At 43.3% G+C, this 20,756-nt stretch overlaps 1 protein-coding gene across 3 annotated transcripts in view; it reads left to right on the top strand.

Moving 5' to 3' along the window:
- The window catches only part of LOC114651263 (neural cell adhesion molecule 2-like), a 1,104,951-nt gene that overhangs the window by 619,963 nt on the left and 464,232 nt on the right, over nt 1–20,756 (top strand). For all 3 annotated transcript variants that reach the window (XM_051927215.1, XM_051927216.1, XM_051927217.1), the window contains exon 4: nt 8,081–8,224. In XM_051927215.1, coding sequence (XP_051783175.1) covers nt 8,081–8,224 — 144 coding nt within the window. The remainder of the gene's footprint in view (nt 1–8,080; nt 8,225–20,756) is intronic.

Raw genomic sequence — 20,756 nt, 5'->3', positions numbered from 1 at the left:
TGTCCTCCTGTAGCCTTTGATGAGTGTCTGGATTCTGGATGGAGGTATTGTTGACCATTCTTCATACAAAATCTCTCCAGTTCAGTTCAATTTGATGGCTGCTGAGCATGGACAGCCTGCTTCAAATCATCCCATAGATTGTCGATGATATTCAAGTCAGGGGACTGTGACGGCCATTCCAGAACATTGTACTTCTCCCTCTGCATGAATGCCTTTGTGGATTTCAAACTGTGTTTTGGGTCATTGTCTTGTTGGAATATCCAACCCCTGCGTAACTTCAACTTTGTGACTGATGCTTGAACATTATCCTGAAGAATTTGTTGATATTGGGTTGAATTCATCTGACCCTTGACTTTAACAAGGGCCCCAGTCCCTGAACTAGCCCCACAGCCCCACAGCATGATGGAACCTCCACCAAATTTGACAGTAGACAGCAGGTGTTTTTCTTGGAATGCGGTGTTCTTCTTCCGACCATGCAAAGCGCTTTTTGTTCTAACCAAAGAACTCCATTTTTGTCTAACCAGTCCAAAGCACTTTGTTCCAAAATGAATCTGGCTTGTCTAAATGAGCATTGGCATACAATAAGCGACTCTGTTTGTGATGTGAGTGCAGAAAGGGCTTCTTTCTCATCACCCTGCCATACAGATGTTCTTTGTGCAAATTGTGCTGAATTGTAGAACGATGTACAGATACACCATCTGCAGCAAGATGTTCTTGCAGGTCTGTGGAGGTGATCTGTGGGTTGTCTGTAACCATTCTCATAATCCTGCTCATATGCCGCTCTTGTATGTTTCTTGGCCTGCCAGACCTGTTGGTTTAACAGCAACTGTGCCTGTGGCCTTCCATTTCCTGATTCCATTCCTTACAGTTGAAACTGACAGTTTAAACCTCTGAGATCGCTTTTTGTAGCCTTCCACTAAACCAGGAGACTGAACAATCTTTGTTTTCAGATCTTTGGAGAGTTGCTTTGAGGATCCCATGCTGTCACTCTTCAGAGGAGAGTCAAAGGGAAGCACAACTTGTAATTGACCACCTTAAATACCTTTGTATCTCATGATTAGACACACCGGTCTATGAAGTTTAAGGATTAATGAGCTCATCCAACCAATTTGGTGTTGTAAGTAATCAGCATTGAGCAGTGACAGGCATTCAAATCAGCACAATGACAAGGGGACCCACATTTGTGCACAGCCAGTTTTTCACATTTGATTTAATTTCATACAACTAAATACTGCGTCACTAAAAATCTTTGTTCGGAAAACACCCCAGTACTCCTAGGAAATGAAAGACATACCACTGGTATCTTTATTGTTGAAAGGAGAGTCAATTATTATGCAGGCTGAGAGGGGTTCCCAAACTTTTTCATATGACTCTACATCCATCCATTATCCAACCCACTATATCCTAACCTGCCAGCACAGAGCGCAAGGCAGGAAACAAACCCCGGGCTGGGTGCCAGCCCAGCACAGGGCACACACACCCACACACCCAACACACACTAGGGACAATGTAGGATCGCCAATGCGCCTAACCTGCATGTCTTTGGACTGTGGGAGGAAATCCACGCAGACACAGGGAGAACATGCAAACTCCACGCAGGGAGGACCCAGGAAGTAAGCCCAGTGTCTTCTTACTGCGAGGCAGCAGCACCACCCACAGTGCCATTGTGCCACCTCCATAAGGAATGACTGTCACTAATTCAACACCATGGAGTGACCACTGAGGAGTGACTGAAACAGAGATGAGGCATTTCTGCTAAACAACACAAACACAGATTAGGAGGTGCCAGTAATGGGTTGTTTAGAATTATGAATTTCTTCACTCAGAGAACAACAGACAAATAGAATAAACTAGACAGTCAGAATTTGGGGGACATTCAGATATTACATTGATGTTATAATGTGTGAATGTAACTGGCACATCTGAAGGCCTCAATGGCCTGCTGTCATCAACTTTATTCTAATGCTCTAATACTCAGGTGTATAGGGGATGGAAACATGGCTGGCACCACCCACCCCAGGAGTAGATTATAGAAGGAAAAGTGCAGTATTATCTACAGTACGTCTATATATATATATATATATATATATATATATATATATATAGCGTGAGTCAAAATTAGATAGATAGATAGATAGATAGATAGATAGATAGATAGATAGATAGATAGATAGATAGATAGATAGATAGATAGATAGATAGAGCGTGAGTCAAAATTAGATAAATTATATATATATATATATATATATATATATATATATATATATATATATATATATATATATATATATATATAGTGTGAGTCAAAGTTAGGTTAACATTAATGGATTATTTTTATCTCAACCACACCTCGATGGACAGGTCATGGTGGACCATTGCCATGGCCTCCACACTCTCCTGATTTGACACCCTGTGCTTAATGGTTATGGGGTCTGGTGAGGTGCGGCAGGTACAGCAGGACAGTTTGTGATAACAGTGACCTGAAGGACAGAATACGGACTGTGGTATCATCTATTGTGTGGGCATCATCTGGGCTTTACATGGTACTGATGAACATGATGGTGAACAGGTTGAGACATTCCTACAAATCACCTTGCGCATGTGAAGTGTGTTTTGTGAATAAATTGTTTCCATCATTCAAATGTTAACAAAATTTTGACTCACCCTGGTATATACATATAAAAATCCAAATGTCTGTCTGTCTGTCTGTCTGTCCGCTCTTCACGAGAAAACTACTTAATGGATTTAGATCGGGTTTTTTTCCTATAATTTGCTTGAACATTCTGGTTCATCACACTAAGTATCATAGTTCGCTTGCGATAGTGATTTATTTCCACTTATCTAAGAGAGTGGAAGCAGGCTGAGGGGTGTGGCCCTCCTCATTCACATGCCAGCCACCGTTCATGTCAGTCTACCTCTTGCCATGTGTTGGCGCACACCTTCCCTCTACTTACCTAGCAATACCTGTTTGTTCAGCAGACATGATCATCTAGAGATTGTTAAGGAGTAACATTTGATGTTTTTGAGAGAGAGATCAGAGCTACGTGTGTTTTAGAGGGTACCTGCTGATTGCCAGAGATATTACAGGCACATGGTTTTCTCCCCATGCAGGGGATGCTTTCCCGTCAGAGCTGAACACGATCAGATACAGTGCCAACGTTTGATAATGGAGCGTACCTAACCTTCTGCTTGGCCGGTATTACATTTTTTTTAATTGATTTTTAAAGTTTGTCCTGTTTCACTATTATGTGGGCAGAGCTAGCCGCTAGTAAAATAACATCATGTTGCCAACAGAAAAAAGCCTTAATATTTCTATGCTTTCTGCCAATTTATGGTAACTCTAAGGTGACTCATCAATATTCATGAGTGGGGTGGAGCCTCCAACAGAAAACACAATGGCAAATGAAAAGACATAAAAGGTAGCTTTAGAGCACATTGTACCATTGTTCGAATCGAGTGATAATGATGACGAGGCAAATTGGTCATCAGATGTGTTGACAAGGATAGTGATAGGGTATGACCAAACCGCCATGATACGCTTGGTGAATTTGGTCATGTGAAGCTTCACCATGGTGTGACAATAGCTGCTTGACAAAAAAAAAATCTTAATACATAATTCGCCAGTCTCCTCACTCACTCATGTCTGTCCGAAGCTGAATGCGCAGTCGCCTTCTGCGCAGCTGGCCGAAAAACCTTACGAGACCGACATCGCTGCAGGCGGCGGATTTACGGCAGCGAAAATTCAAAGAGAAAGGCGACTTCGATTAAAGCTCTAGAGGCCTGAAAGGCGATTTCGACTACAGCTTGAGGCCTAATTACGCATTCATTCAATACACCTATATCAGGTTTGTGGTGCTTATACTTATTATATATTATACTATTCCACTCGTGCCGTTTCATCTTACGTTGTCGAACCGGGCTCTTTGTCTAGTTCTAAATAATTATCATCAAGTGCAAGAACAAGCAAGATGTTAGTCCCCTGAACACAATGGGGCAACTGTCAATATTCGTGTCGAGGAAATGTGGAAGTCGCTAAGCCTTGCTCTTTGGTAGCCTACAGTAATACAAGGGGCACGGCAATCCTGTGGATCAGACACTGACATTCTACCCACTCATGTGCAAGCAAAAGAGAAAAAATGGGATATGAAAATTGTGTAAAACTTTACTGTCCTGATTGAGACGCCAGGCTCTGCGTTGGTGACGTAAAACATATCACCCAGAGGATTCACACTGAATCTGCATCAGTACAGCAGTGGGCACACAACATACCTCTTCTACTGTATATATGTGGACATTTTGGTATTGACATGTGTGTCTGCATGGGTTTTCTCCCACAATCCAAAGACGTGCAGGTTAGGTGCATTGGTGATCCTAAATTGTCCCTAGTGTGTGCTTGGTGTGTGTGTGCCCTGCAGTGGGCTGGCACCCTGCCCTGGATTTGTTCCTACCTTGCACCCTGTGTTGGCTGGGATTGGCTCCAGCAGACCCCCGTGACCTGTGTTAGGATGTACCGGGTTGGAAAATGGATGGATGGATGGATGGATGTTTCAGTTATACACAATAACATATTTTCTTGTTGAAAAAAGTTTTGTTCTGGTTGTGCTCTGTCTCTCTTGGCATGTCAGAGAACCGGGACTTCGTAAAGTGTGGTCTGCCTCACTCAGGGAGTCAAAAATTGGGAGGGAGAGAGAGAGAGATCTGTGCTATTTCTTATTTATCCATTCTACCCCAATAACTGTTAATGCCAACACAGCAATAGGCTCCATAGCCGTAACACGTGGCAATAATATGAAATCAAGGTCAAAGCTATCATATGTAACTGTATCGGACTAAAAATCCCAGCTAAGATTCACACGACCTTTGACGGTGATTTATTTATTTTTTTCAGTGGGGATCCCAGGAACGCACCCAGCCTTAGCCCGACTCACACACACTCCTTCACAGAGACAAAAAAGCAACCAGTAATAAAACAGAAATCAAAGAATTTATCTTTATATATAATCTTCATTTGGATCTTGATCTTTGTTTGTCCGCAAATTCCACGCATGCGTAGATCACCTTCCAGTTTAGTACGTTGTTGTTACTCACGGATGTCAACAATGTGCCGGAATAATGAAAGGGGTGGTGGACAGTGTTACGCTGGTTAGCTCCTGAGGCCTGATTAGAGAATGAGATTGCCGAAGATAAAAGGTACGTGCCTACGTAACATATGAATGAAAGAAAGACAGTGGGTAAAATAAATGACAACGTAACAGCACATTCTGGAAATTATTATTGTTACGTTGTAGCTGGCAAGTGCTGCGCATCTCACAGTTGTACCGTGGCTTGCTCACATGTCAGTGAATTGATCCCTATTTATGCTTTAAAGAGCCTGGATACCTATGTGTCCCCCTTTAATAACTATTGCTCCGTGTATAATGCCTTACTCTTTGGATTGCCACAAATCATCCTGCGAGATTGGAGAAAGGTTGAGAAGAGATCGTGAGAGGAAACGACAGAGTCATGAAAACGAGACGGACTTTGAACAGAGAGAAGCAGAAATGCTGCTACACCACCACATAATTACTATTCGGATAGTGATTCCGAGTAGGCCGTTCCTATCGAATCAATGTCCAAGGGTTTTGTTTTGTAATTTTGTTTCCCTCATAAAAAAATCATAATGCTGTGCGACGAAGGGCCCAGTTCACGACTGGCAACCGCGTTTAAACAGGGAGCCCTTCACAGACAACTTTAACACGTGCAAAGTAGTTGGGCACACATGGCTAGTTAAACAATAATAAATGAAATATACGCAAACCACAACAATCCCACCCCAGTTCTTGGCGATTATACAATAAATACCATATACCAATAAATACCATATACCAATAAATACAAATTAAGCAACCACAAATTACTAACAAAAACCACACGCGATGAAGTCCATGATAAAGTCCATAGAAAATGGCAACCAGTGCAGTGAAATGATGGGGATTTGAAAAGTCCAGAGATCAGCTCGCTGTAAATATATGTAAAGATCAGCCCTACTGGTATTTCCTGATGATGACGTGAGATGATGTGGAGCGCTGCTTTCTTCACAGGTCAACAACAAATCCTCATACAGTCCTCATGCAACAGGAAGACACCAGACAGTCCATACACCAAAACAGGAGATGATCCGGGACAAAACAAGAATCCACAGGCAGTAAAAGGTGAAGGCAAACAGAAAGGCAACTCAAGACACAAAACAACAACTTCCACTCTCTCTGTATAACTGGCCTCCTTTTAAATCGCGCGCTGGCCTCCTTGTCCCCACCAGCCCCTGCACCTTCAGTAGATGACCAATCAGGGCCAATTCAGGGACTGCTGGGAGTTGAAGTTCTCACTCCCCAGTAGCGCCACTACAGTACTATCTTAACCTAAGAGTAAAAAATGTCAACAAAAGTTCAGAAGCAATGTTTTTATGACCATACAGTGAGCTGGAATGTCAAAGGTCTCAATCATGAAATAAAGAGAAAGAAAGTGTTCTCTCCCCTAACAGATCAAAATGCCAAGATTGTATTTTTACAGGAGACTCACATAATAAGTAAGGACCGGTTTTGGTTGCACAGGTACTGGATTGGCCACATCTTTCATTCCAGCTATTCAAAAAAAAACTAGAGGTGTGGGAATCTTAATACACAGAACTATCCCATTTGTAGTGTCAGACGTAATATCTGATCTTGAAGGATGATATGTCATATGGCGATGGGAAATTTATTTAATACTAAAGTAATTCTGATAAATATTTCTGCGCCCAGTGTGGATGATAGAAATTTCACCCAAAATGTAGTTTGCACCTATTCCTAATGTGAACACTCATAAAATTAAAATGGCCGGAGACTTTAATTGTGTTTTCAGCTACAAAATATCTTCTTTCAAATATTTTTATAAATTGTAGAGATGCTGCCTGAGTCTTCAAGACTGATCAATAATTCTTCTGGAATAGAACAAGGTGGAAAGTGTGGAAAATTGGGCAGATTCTGTTTAGCAAAGTTTCTAACTTGAAAGTAGTGGGGGAGAAGTTGTAATTGAAGCGTAATTGTTTGTAGGATACAAATACATTATCTATGTACAAGTCTCTAAGTGTTTTAATCCCGGACATTTTCTAGACATTGAATAGTGTATATGTTTGAGAAGGTGGAAAAAGGTGGTTGTTATGTAGAGGTAGAACAGATAAAAGCTTTTCTACATAAAATCTTCCATCGAGCACATTTGTCTCAATTACAACTATTCAAAATGTTGCCACAGAACGTTGCAATCGAGCTTTAGCCTCACATATTCTGGGCCTGCACCAAATTAGAATCGTTTTGGACAAAAATCTTTGCATGCCTATCAGCCAGCTTGGTTTCACAATAACTCCTAACCCATTAACAGCTGTGTTTGGTGGGCTGCAAGGTGGGCTTAAAGTGGAGAAGGACAAACAAACAGTAATGGCCTTGACCTCGCTACTAGCACGCAGACTTCTCTTGCTCAACTTTAAGTCAGTGGGTAACCGATGTGCTGCACTATCTGAAATTGAAAAAAATCAATTTCTCCCTTAGAGGATCTGTTCACAACTTTTTTTAAAATATGGCAGGATCTATTATAGAATGATCTTCTATATCAGGGTAAAGGATATCCTTCCTTCCTTGCGCCTTGAAAGATTTGCTATGTTGGCTGGCTCTCCTCTCTTTCTCTTGGGTGGAGCTTGAAGTTTGGTTTTGTTAAGTTTGATTTGATTGTTTGAATTGTTATCTGCTTTTAATTAAAATTAATAAAATACAAAAAAAAAAATTCCACATTTTTGGATTTGTTCTTTCCGGGGTAAACATACTGAGGAGGTTAAATCTGTGAGAGACTTTTAATGTTTTGTGGGTCACAGGGTCCTCCATTCCTCCACTGACTGTGTTTTCTTGCAGGCTTGATCAGTGGTGAGCTCTGAACCTCTTCTTACTCTGCTGTGAAGTCCCCGTCACGGTTCCCCTTAGTGATGTTACGCTGCTAGAGTCACTCCATTGATCCGTACCTGAAAATGAATTTTGTGCTGATTGCTTTTCTCTCTTTCTCTCTTATCTCACAGAGAAGCTCACATTTCAGAATGTCAAGTCACCCCAGGAGTTCCGCCAGGGAGACAATGCAGAGGTCGTCTGCAACGTGACAAGTTCCCCGGTGCCCATCGTCACCTGGTTGTACAACAGCATGGATATCAACATGATGGGAGAAAGTAAGTGAAGTGGGAAGTGACCTGAGACGGCCTGGGAGATTCTCTCTTTCCATGCATGCAGTTGACTCCATCACCAGTGCATTTGAAGGTCGAAATTCATTTTGAAATTTCAGGTTGGGAACTGAACGTGTCAAAGGGATTATCTGAATAAGTATTCTCCAAAGACTCGATGTCAGTAAAATCAGTAACTAACCAGCCATGCTAGCCTTGGTTATTATATGTTTATATATTAAGCATATGGAGAGCAGGCACACCTCGGGTCATGCGGACAATCCTCTTGTTGACTCCCACTGAACCCCCTTTTTCACTGTTCTAAGACGCTTGTCCTGTCAGGAATGCCAGGGCATTAGTTTGGGGGACAGACTTGGAACCAGGACGATATCTGGGTTTACTGATCTCTTGTTTATTCTTACACTCTGGGGAAAAGAACTGACATCCATGTTAGTCTCCTGTTTGGAACTTCTGCCCTTGAATTTATAAACTGTAATTGGAAACCTGTGAGAACATCCAACCATTCAGACCTGCTGGGGACTGTCCTCAGCAACACTGGGAGCAAGTAAGGAAATACATGCTGGGTCGGGTACCAGCCTATTGAAGGGGGGGTACATTCACACACATTAACCCTTAAACCGCCTCTTGCTTGGGTGTGTGTGAGGGGGGGGGGGGAGAGGGTTGGGGGGGGGGGGGGATAAATGCACCCCTGGACGCCAAATACTCTTTTGCTGCACTTTTTAAGTAAACGTCAAAATTCACCAAGAAGAAGTGAAATTTTAAGGGATCACATATTTGTTTTCATGCAAAGAGCATCACAATTACTGCAACATGGATCATTTTACACCCTGCCAATGAACTATAAAAACTGTGAAAAAAATACTGCAACAATCTATTATTATATGTACAAGGTGCAAGTGACACCATCGATGAAATTCAGTAAATCAACTGTACTTGAACTGGCTGCACACAAACACACAAAGGCCCACGCTGATGCTGGCAGGTCAGTCTACTGTAGTGCAGCAGCTCAATCCCAGCGACAGTGATGCTGATTCACTAGGGGGCACCAGTGGTCATGGGGGGGCTGCTCAACGAATGGATGGCACGGACTGAACAGCTCCGGCGTGCTGGCAAATTACATCGACTAGAGCCGACTGCGGAGGTTTAAGGGTTAAGACAGAAAGATACTATTACTATTATTAGGCTGCACCTTTGTCCAACATCTGAGATATCATTAGTTACATTTCTTTATTTCAAATTAGAGCACAGGCGGGTAAAGACACTGACTCATGCTCACACAATGTCAGCAGCAGGATTTGAGCCAACAGTCCAAAAGCCTGAACCGCTACTCCATATTGCCAGCCTAGATACATTGTCCATAATATGATATGAGAAATACTAGGAACTAGATAGAAAGATGGAGAGAGAGCAAGAGAGAAACAAAGAAAAATGAATGGCAGTGTATAATAGATACATACATAGAAAAGGCAATTCAAGATAGATAAATACACAAAGGACAAGACAGTGTGAGAGGGAGAGAGAGAAGGAGCTGTGAAAGGCACTATATAATAGATATATAACAAGAGAAGGCACCCCATAATAGATATAAACTAACACTATATGATAGGCAGGAAGTTATGGAAGGCACTACATGATAGATAGATAGATAGATAGATAGATAGATAGATAGATAGATAGATAGATAGATAGATAGATAGATAGATAGATAGATAGATAGATAGATAGATAGATAGATAGATAGATAGATAGATAGATATGAAAGGCACTGTATATTAGATATATAACAAGAGAAGGCACCCCATAATAGATATAAACTAACACTATATGATAAGCAGGAAGTTATGGAAGGCACTACATGATAGATAGATAGATAGATAGATAGATAGATAGATAGATAGATAGATAGATAGATAGATAGATAGATAGATAGATAGATAGATAGATAGATAGATAGATAGATAGATAGATAGATAGATAGATAGATAGATAGATAGATAGATAGATAGATAGATAGATAGATAGAACCCAAAAACCAGCAAACAAACAAATCTTATTTGTCCACAAGGGAATATTTGGCGTTTTATAGAAGCTCTTTAAGTAGATGCATAAATAAATAAATAAATAAACACACTCTTTGGTCTGAACACACACCAGAATCGCTATAATGCAACAGTCTGCCCTGGCAGTCCCAGTCCCAGTAAGGCATTACACAGACATGTTGCTGTTGGTTTAGTGGACCCCCAGTTGTGTTTCTTGACACACTTCTGCTGAATGACTTGTTGGCTACAAGTCCTCACTGTTGGACAGTGTTGGTGTTGTTCATAATGACTCTCAGTTTTGTTTTAATTCTCTCCTTCACTACGACCTCCAGGGGGTCCAGAGTGTGCCCCATAACTGAAGCAGCCTTTTTAATTAGCCTTTTGATTTGGTGGGTGTCTCCCAAAGTGATGTTACCAGCCCAACACACCACAGAGTAGATAATCCAACCAGCCATCACAGAGTTATAGAAGATGTGAAGGACATCACTTTTGCACAGTCTCCTAAGGAAGTAGAGCCTGCTCTGGCATTTCTTCTACAGTTCCTCTGTGTTCCAAAACCAGTCCATCCTGTCATTAATGTGGACCCCCAAGTACCTGTAGCAGTGGACCACCTCCACATCCACTCCTTGAATAGTGATCAGACATGGAGGACATAATGTGACGGTAACCCTTCTCAATTAATCTATTCCATGTGGACAGTAGGGGGCGCTCCAGCTCCCCAAACCCAACACAAACAGACACAGGTTAAAAGACAAAAAGTCTTTCATTTTGGGAAAACGCTTCTTTTAAAAGAATTTCCCCCCACCTCAGCCACTACTACAGCAACCACAGTACAGCACACTCTTGGTCTTTACCTCTCTCTGTCTCTTTCTACCTCCTCCGCTCCTAACTCAGGCTCCCTGATGTGAGGCAGGCAGCTCCTTTTAGTTAAGCCGCCCCGGATATGCTTCCACTTTTCCACCCACGTGGTCGGCAAGCACTTCTGGGTGAGGTGGAAATCCCATGGTGTCAGGATTCTCCAATCCCAGCGCTTCCCCTGAGGGAACCAACAAGGCTGTCCTCTGGGACTACAATACCCAGCATGCCCTGCGGGTACCCATGTGGGAATCTGAGCCTGGGCTCGCTGCCATCTAACATCCTTGGGGACATTAAGCTCTGTATAAGCCGTCTCCTTCCATCTGAAGGGCGTCCCAGCCTAAATTCATAGAAGATATTCCAAAAGACACAACCATCACCTCACAACCCACAAAATGGTAAAAGGAAATGAGGTCAATGCAAAATGCTTCTTTGAAAATGCTTGAAAAGTGCTGGTAAACACTTGAAAAGCACCTGAAAAACGCTTCAGAATTGCCTGCAAAACTCCATTAGAAACCTTGAAAAACACCAAATGGCTGGATATTTGCAGTACTGAAGTGCAAATGGACCCACAGGATTTGTAAGTGAAGTGTGTGCCCCCCTTTAGGAGGTTATGAGGCAGCATACCAGGCGGGTCAAACCTGATTGGCTAATCGAGCAAGAGAGGACAGGAAGTAGCGGCCTCGTGTGCTGTGTTTGCTTGGCGGATATAGCAGCAGTCAGGGGGAACAGCTTCGCAGGTAAAAATATTGACTAGGTGGGCTGCGCTTTTTGGGCTATTTAGAAATTGTGACACCCAGGGCACGTACAGCCACCCTATCCCCGACACAGACAGGCTGGACACGACTTTGCCACGCAGCACACTCTTTATTTGTTCAAAACAGCACAAGCCCATGCCACAGTCCTTTTGCCGCCAGTCCTTCCTCCTTAACTCCTCTTCAAGGGCTTTGTCCACTTCCTCTCGACTCAGGACATTGAGTGGTGGTGACTGGACCCCTTTTATAGGGCACCCAGAAGGAGTCCAGATGCCCAACGAGCTTCTTCCGGCAGCACTTCTGGGTGTGGAAGAAGTGCTGCCAAATAGGGCCCTGTAAAACTCCAGGCGCCCCCTGGCGGTGGGCACGGGCCCCAGCAGGGTTGAGATTTCATAACCCGTGGCTCCACTGCTAGCCAAGGGGGCTGCCCTCTGTCAGCCCAGGGGAGAAACGGTCTTGGAAATACTCTCTCACCTGGTCCTTTCATACTCGGGACGTCCCGGCTGGGCAAGGGCTCTGGTCATCCACCGCAAAATATACAGTATATTACAACATAAAAGTCCATGTCAGTGTGAGTTTGGAGAGCAGAGCCAAGGCTGGTGGGGTAAGGGTGATGCTGCTTCTGCCCAACAGAATAAACGTTGTGGAAGTAAAAGGGTCCGAGAGAATTCCGAACCCCCTGTAAAAAGCACATCTGTGTTAAAAACTTTAATCAACACATTAACAAGCAGAGACTCATAAGAGAGCACGACTGCAGCTCGCAGGGTTTCTCTTTATTTGGATCTGTCTGCGCCTTTTCTTACTGGACACATTGAGGTGGCACAGCTGTTACTGTTGAGCTCAGGGCAAAGGTTTGAGAGACACCTTGAAAGACGCTATATGACCCCTTCTAGGCACCACTGGTTAATCCTCGCAGCCCAATGATCATCAGCCCTGCAGCTCCCCTTGTCCTACAATCCCATCTTGTAAGCCTACCCACCACACCAGTGCATTTTCTTTTTATTTGATTTTCTTGTCTCCATTTTCACTGAGGTGCATATGATAATGTGGTCTTTGACACCCTTGGGACAGCAGAGCTCACAGTTCAGGAGGTCACCTCTCACCCACATGTACACATCTCGGGGCGAGCCAAGTGTTACCACCTGGGCAGACGCCAGCCCTGGAGCACACTCTTCTTAAAAATCAGAAACATCTGTCTGCCATGGCCCACCCTCCCCAGGCATCTGTCCTGTCACAATGTGTACATGTCTCTCCATGGCCGCTCTCACAGCATTTGACATGTCAGCCTTCCCTGCCTCGGAGTGTTTATCTGACTGGAGCCTGTTTGTTCAGCGCCGCGCTGCCCAGGAGCTCACCAGCGAAGGTTAATTAGGATGCAGAAACTTCGACTTAGTAAATCGTCCTCATCTGTAAAATGAAAGTGATGGGGCCGTCTGGGCGGCTTGGAGAAGATGCTGTGGGCCAGCGTGGGGGGACTGACGAGAGGGCTTGGGACTGGCCCAATGTATCTCTCTGTGGGTCCCCATGAGTCAGTCATAAACAGATAGATATGAAAGGCACTATATAATAGACAAGCGAAGGTGAAAGGCATCTGTCTATCATTCTATTATATACTGCCTTAAATATCATTAATCATTATTGTATAGTCTTTTACATCTATCATATATTGTAGTGTCTCTCATATCATCTATCTGTTATATAGTGCTTTTAATATGTATTATATAGTGTCTTTCATTATATAGTGCCATTCATATCTATCTATCTATCTATCTATCTATCTATCTATCTATCTATCTATCTATCTATCTATCTATCTATCTATCTATCTATGTATTATATAGTGCCTTTCAAATCTATCTATCTATCTATCTATCTATCTATCTATCTATCTATCTATCTATCTATCTATCTATCTATCTATCTATCATATAGTGCCTTTCATTTCTATCTATCTATCTATCTATCTATCTATCTATCTATCTATCTGTCTGTCTGTCTGTCTGTCTGTCTGTCTGTCTGTCTGTCTGTCTATCTATCTATCTGTCTGTCTGTCTGTCTGTCTGTCTATCTATCTATCTATCTATCTATCTATCTATCTATCTATCTATCTATGTATTATTTACTGATTTTGCATATCTGTCTGTTTATACAGTACAAAATGCCTTTCATGTCAGTGTTACAGCACCCTTAACATCCATCTGTCAAATTGCTTTTAATATTCATCTTTTTAATATTCACCTTTTTTTTGTCTGTATCTACTATATAATGCCTTTCATGTACATCTGTCTGACTGACCTGGATAAACACAGAAAATGTCAATGAAACTTGGAATGATGATGAGGATGATGGTGATGGTACTGTGCCATTTAAAACTAGAAAAAATGATCAGAAAAGGAACTCCCAGGTGCAAACCCATTTGCGTGGGGTGACATTTTGATTGCTAAAGAGGGGCTCCTGCGCCCACAAATAGTCATTAGTGCATGTGTGGCTTGTTTAAGAAGTCTGAACTGTATGTATATATATATATATATGTTGGGATCTCTATCTGAATTTTGAATTCAACCCAACATGGATGTTTGCCCGTCCTGCCCACTCCGATGTCCTAGTCAGGTCTGTCCACCTTAATGGCTGACATGTGGACAGCGCTGCTTGTAGACTTGTTGTTTAAGACTGTGCAGCACGGGTGCCCTTTTATTTACATGGGTTTGTTCCTGTTCATTTGTATTGTGGGTATTGCTTCTCCACACATTTTTTTTTTGTGCTATATATACCTCATAAATATGTTATTATAAATCATATTTATCTTTCTAGTAGATAATGTGACCCCCCAAATGGAGATTACATGTTGAGCGCGTCTGTGATTGGGTGCCTTTGTCACTTTGTACTCTTGTCTGTCTGAGCGCTGCAGCTCTGCTCTGAACATTGCCCTCTGAATGCCGAGTTCCTCTAAAGTGCCCCCCATGGGCCCCCGTGCACATCAGCTGACAGCCTTGAACTGAAGTCTTCTCGGTAGCACAGCTACAGGTTTATCCCAATAATAAGGCCTGTCTATTGAACAACAATGTGCCTCCAAAACTTATGTGAACTGGAAACGAGATGCCACTTTCTTAAGCTGTTCCCAACCTGAATATTGCAGGTTACCGCAGGAGCAGCAATCGGCTTTACATTCTTCATCATCACTGAGATGACTCCCTGAGCTGGGTCCCAGTTTCTGCCCTCTTTCTCAAACCTGATTTTTCAAGGATGTCCTCTACTTCCTTTGATGTTTCGCTGCTGGCATTCAAGCATCTAGCTTTGCCCAGCCTGGTGCCATGCACTTCTTTAGCCCTGCCTGGCTTGTTACCATTCAAATGCCTAGTTCAGCCCAGGGTGCTGCCACATAATAATTGTCTAGTATCATCCAGCCAGATTCCATACACTCTTCTAGCCCAGACTGCTGCCATGCACTTGTCTAGCTTTGTCTAGCCTATCACCAGGCAATTGCTTAGCTCTGCCCACACACTTATCTGGCCCCACCCAGTCTGCTGCCAAGCACTCATCTAATCCCACCCAGCCTGTTTCCAGACACTTTTCTAACCCTGCCCAGCCCACTGCCATACACTCATTTAGCTCAGCCCAGCCATCAGCTACTCAAATATCAAGCCCCATCCATCCTGTGACAATGCACTTGTCTATCAAAACCACCATCATGCACTTGTCTAGAAGAGTGTCCCTGCCCTACCTGCTACCACACACTCCTCTAGCCTCGCCCACTCTGCTGCTACACACTCTTTTAGCCCGGCCCACTCTGCTGCACACACTCCTCTAGCCCCGCCCACTCAGTCAGCACACACCTCTCTAGCCCTGCCCACTGCGATGCAGACACTCCTTTAGCCCCACCCACTCTGTCACCACACTCTCCTTTAGCCCCACTCACTGTGCTGCTACATGCCCCTCTAACACCATTCACTGTGTTATCACACACTCCTCTAGCCCCGCCCACTCAGTCAGCACACACCTCTCTAGCTTTGACCACTGTGATGCAGACACTCCTTTAGCCCCGCCCACTCTGTCACCACACTCTCCTTTAGCCCCACTCACTGTGCTGCTACATGCCCCTCTAACACCATTCACTGTGTTATCACACACTCCTCTAGCCCCGTCCACTCAGCCAGCACACAAATCTCTAGCCCCGTCCAGGGTGCTGCAGACACTCCTTTAGCCCCGCCCACTCTGTCACCACACTCTCCTTTAGCCCCGCCCACTGTGCTGTCACACACTCCTCCAGCCCCGCCCAGTTTACTGCTACACATTTATCTGTGCCCGCCCAGCCAGTGGCTACACCCTGTTCTAGCCCCTCCCAGTCTGTAGCCATTTAAACACTTATCTCTGCCCGGTCTGCCGCCATGCCCTTGCCTATCCCCACTTAGCCTGTTAAGTGCTCGCAGACCACCGTCTTTCACCGTCCTGCCTGTAAAGCTTTCAACACTCTGCAGCAATATTGTCCTCACAGACTCTGTAATGGACGCTAAGTAAATAAGAACACTCTACTGACGTTTTAACATTTTCTTCCAGGGACCTCTTACCATTTTCATTTTCAGGGATTGTTGGGGTCTATAGGGTTTGGCCCCTGAGACCTCATACTTTGCACCAGTCACCAGTAAAGCAATAAATTTCCCCACAATTTTCCCATTTCTTTAAAAAAGTGAGTCTAGCGTGGACCCACAGTGGAGTTCAGTTTCCTCTTGTAAGACGTGCTGAGTGGAGTGCTCTGCACATCTTTACAGCTACTGTCGATCCCACTAACAGTAAATACAAACTGTAGAGAAAAGAATCTTACCGATTACCATAAATACATCAGAAATGTTTAATGTTCCATTCATTTATACAGTTAGGTCCATAAATATTTGGACAGAGACAACTTTTTTCTAATTTTGGTTCTGTACATTACCACAATGAATATTAAATGAAACAACTCAGATGCAGTTGAAGTGCAGACTTTCAGCTTTAATTCAGTGGGGTGAACAAAATGATTGCATAAAAATGTGAGGCAACTAAAGCAGTTTTTGAACACAATCCCTTCATTTCAGGAGCTCAAAAGTAATTGGACAATTGACTCAAAGGCTATTTCATGGGAAGGTGTGGACAAGTACGTCGTTATGTCATTATCAATTAAGCAGATAAAAGGCCTGAAGTTGATTTGAGGTGTGGTGCTTGCATGTGGAAGATTTTGCTGTGAACAGACAACATGCGGTCAAAGGAGCTCTCCATGCAGGTGAAAGAAGCCATCCTTAAGCTGCGAAAACAGAAAAAATCCATCTGAGAAATTGCTACAATATTACGAGTGGCAAAATCTACAGTTTGGTCCATCCTGAGAAAGAAAGCAAGCACTGGTGAACTCAGCAACACAAAAAGACCTGGACGTCCATGGAAGACAACAGTGGTGGATGATTGCAGAATCATTTCCATGGTGAAGAGAAACCCCTTCACAACAGCCAACCAAGTGAACAACACTCTCCAGGGGTAGGCATATGAATATCCAAGTCTACCATAAAGAGAAGACTGCATGAAAGTAAATACAGAGGGTGCACTGCAAGGTGCAAGCCACTCATAAGCCTCAAGAATAGAAAGGCTAGATTGGACTTTGCTAAAGAACATCTAAAAAAGCCAGCACAGTTCTGGAAAAACATTCTTTGGACAGATGAAACCAAGATCAACCTCTACCAGAATGATGGCAAGAAAAAAGTATGGAGAAGGCATGGAACAGCTCATTATCCAAAGCATACCACATCATCTGTAAAACACGGTGGAGGGAGGCAGTGTGATGGCTTGGGCATGCATGGCTGCCAGTGGCACTGGGACACTCGTGTTTATTGATGATGTGACACAGGACAGAAGCAGCCGAATGAATTCTGAGGTGTTCAGAGACATACTGTCTGCTCAAATCCAGCTAAATACAGCAGTCAAATTGATTCATGATGCAGATGGACAATGACCCAAAACATACAGCCAAAGCAACCCAGGAGTTTATTAAAGCAAAGAAGTGGAAAATTCTTGAATGGCCAAGTCAGTCACCTGATCTTAACCCAACTGAGCAGGCATTTCACTTGTTGAAGACTAAACTTTGGACAGAAAGGCCCACAAACAAACAGCAACAGAAAGCCACTGCAGTAAAGGCCTGGCAGATCATTAAAAAGGAGGAAACCCAGCATCTGGTGATGTCCATGAGTTCAAGACTTCAGGCTGTCATTACCAGCAAAGGGTTTTCAACCAAGTATTAGAAATGAACATTTTATTTCCAGTTATTTAAATTGTCCAATTACTTTTGAGCCCCTGAAATGAAGGGATTGTGTTCAAAAAATGCTTTAGTTGCCTCACAGTTTTATGTAATTGTTTTGTTCTCCCCACTGAATTAAAGCTGAAAGTCTGCACTTCAACTGCATCTGAGTTGTTTCATTTAAAATTCATTGTGGTAATGTGCAGAACCAAAATTAGAAAAAAGTTGTCTCTGTCCAAATATTTATGGACCTAACTGTAACTGAGATGTGGTCAGTTGTCAACGCGAGATCAGAAACCTAAAATTCCAGCCATCATCAGGATTCCTGGGGGTCTGTGGTCCTGAAGCTTTACCTCCACCTGTGTTTTCTTGTTGGTTGCTATCCATGGTCCTGAGTTAGTCTGCTGGCTCTCCTCTGTACTTTCTCTAGTGCTGCTATCTCTGTATTGCCAAAAGTATTGGGACGCCTGCCTTTACACACACATGAACTTTAATGACATCCCCTTCTTAATACACAGGCTTTAATATGGAGTCGGCATACCCTTTACAGCTATAACAGCTTCAACTCTTCTGGGAAGGCTTTCCACAAGGTGTAGCAGTGTGTGTATGGGAATTTGTGACCGGGAGAGCATTTGTGAGGCCAGGCACTGATGTTGGACGAGAAGTCCTGGCTCACTCGCTGTCTCCACTCTAATTCATCACAAAGGTGTTCGTTCTATCAGGTTGAGGTCAGGGCTCTGTGCAGGCCAGTCAAGTTCCTCCACACCAAACTCTTTATAGACCTTGCTTTGTGCACTGGTGCCTGCACAGTCATGTTGCCATCCCCAAACTGTTCCCACAAAGTCGGGAGCATGAAATTGTCCAAAATGGCTTTGTATGCTGAAGCATCAAGAGTTGCTTTCATTGGAACTAAGGGGCCAAGCCTAGCCCCTGAAAAACAACTCCACACCATAATCCCCCCCCCTCCACCAAAATTTACACTCGGCACAATGCAGTCAGGCGAGTACCGTTCTCCTGGCCAGACTCGTCCATCGGATTGTGTGAATCGTCACTCCAGAGGACACGTCTGCACTGCTCTAGAGTCCAGTGGTGGGCGGTGGGCTTTACACCACTGCATTGCACTTGGTGATGTCAGGCTTGGCTTCAGATGCTCGGCCATGGAAACCTGTTCCATGAAGCTCTCTTTGTTTACGCTGCACTGTTCTTGAGCTTTTGGAGGTCTGTAGCTATGAACTCTGCGGAAAGTTGGTGACTTCTGCACACCTCAGCATGCGCCATCCCCGTCCTGTGATTTTACGTGTCCTTCCACTTCGTGGCTGAGTTGCTGTTGATCCCAATTGCTTCCACTTTGTTATAATACCACTAACAGTTGACCGTGGAATATTTAGTAGCGAGGAAATTTCACGCATGGACTTATTGCACAGTGTTTTGTCTTGGTAGAGTATTATATTGCTCTACTTTCCCCTTTGTATTATTAAGAGGTAGCCTCTGTCAGAACACCTTAAATCTCACAGACTTACCACTGTTTATAAGGTATTATAATATACTAGACATTAAGCCTGTTACAATAACGGGCGCTAGACCAGTAGTCCATAAACATTAGTAGGAACAGTCTATATTAAATGGCAAGGGACCTTTTACCTCATTAAATTTTTTCCGTAAAATGCCTGTAATTTTCTCTGACAGTAATACTGGCTTTGCTGTCTGTAATATGCGTTTAATTTTCTGTCACAACAGTGGGCAATCAGCAGAGTCTCCCCAGCAACTGATTTAATGTGCGCGAAAATAAATCTACTTTTAAAAGTCATTGTATTGTAATATCATGAAAATTCGTATATTTAGGAAAACCCCTTCAACGACTGACACTTTACACTTTACCGGGCCAAGCTTCTTAATCACAAATCTGACATCCTCAGAGTGAGCACTTGAACAACAACAAACACTAATCCCACCTCTTTGGGGAAGCTGGTCTCCGCGTCTCAGTAACCGATTGGATTTTTCGTGTTTTATGTTTTAGGTCTTACCTCATTTATTGAAATCCGATTGGATCGGCCGCGCGATATTTTATAGGTCCCGCCCTCTCTGTCTTGTGTGACGCGTCAGGCGGCCTTTGAAGCATCTGCTTTGAAGCATCGCACCGTGCCCCGCGCATGCGCACTTCACCAGAAGACAAACACACACGAACACTGGACGCACAAAGAGGATAACTTCTCCCCACCTTCCCTTCTATATCTATAACCTCAGGCAATTAGGTGTAGTAAAAGACAAGCAGAAGTTAAATTACAATTTAAACAATGTATTATTGGTAATATTCATAAATAATAACAATATGCAAAGTACATTTGAATATTGGCAACCATACAACCTGATTAAATGGTGATGTGTAGTTCAGGCGGCACACAGACTTATTTAAAATGTCTCTAGTTAAGGCATCATTGGTGCTCAGCTTTCTGCAGAACAGGCCGCATGCCTGTCTCAATATGGCTGCCGAGCTGTGCTCTTCATTGTGTTGTCCTTTCTGTTCATCAGTTTGGTAAGAGAGAGAGAGAGTGAAGGAGTGAGCACATTTATAGATTTTCTGTCCAACCCCTACAGCCAATAGGGCATCATGGTAC

Source organism: Erpetoichthys calabaricus, chromosome 4 (genome assembly GCF_900747795.2).
Source record: "Erpetoichthys calabaricus chromosome 4, fErpCal1.3, whole genome shotgun sequence".
NCBI lineage: Eukaryota > Metazoa > Chordata > Cladistia > Polypteriformes > Polypteridae > Erpetoichthys > Erpetoichthys calabaricus.
The sequence above is the reverse complement of the archived record's forward strand: the minus strand, read 5'-3'. Positions and strand labels throughout refer to the sequence as shown.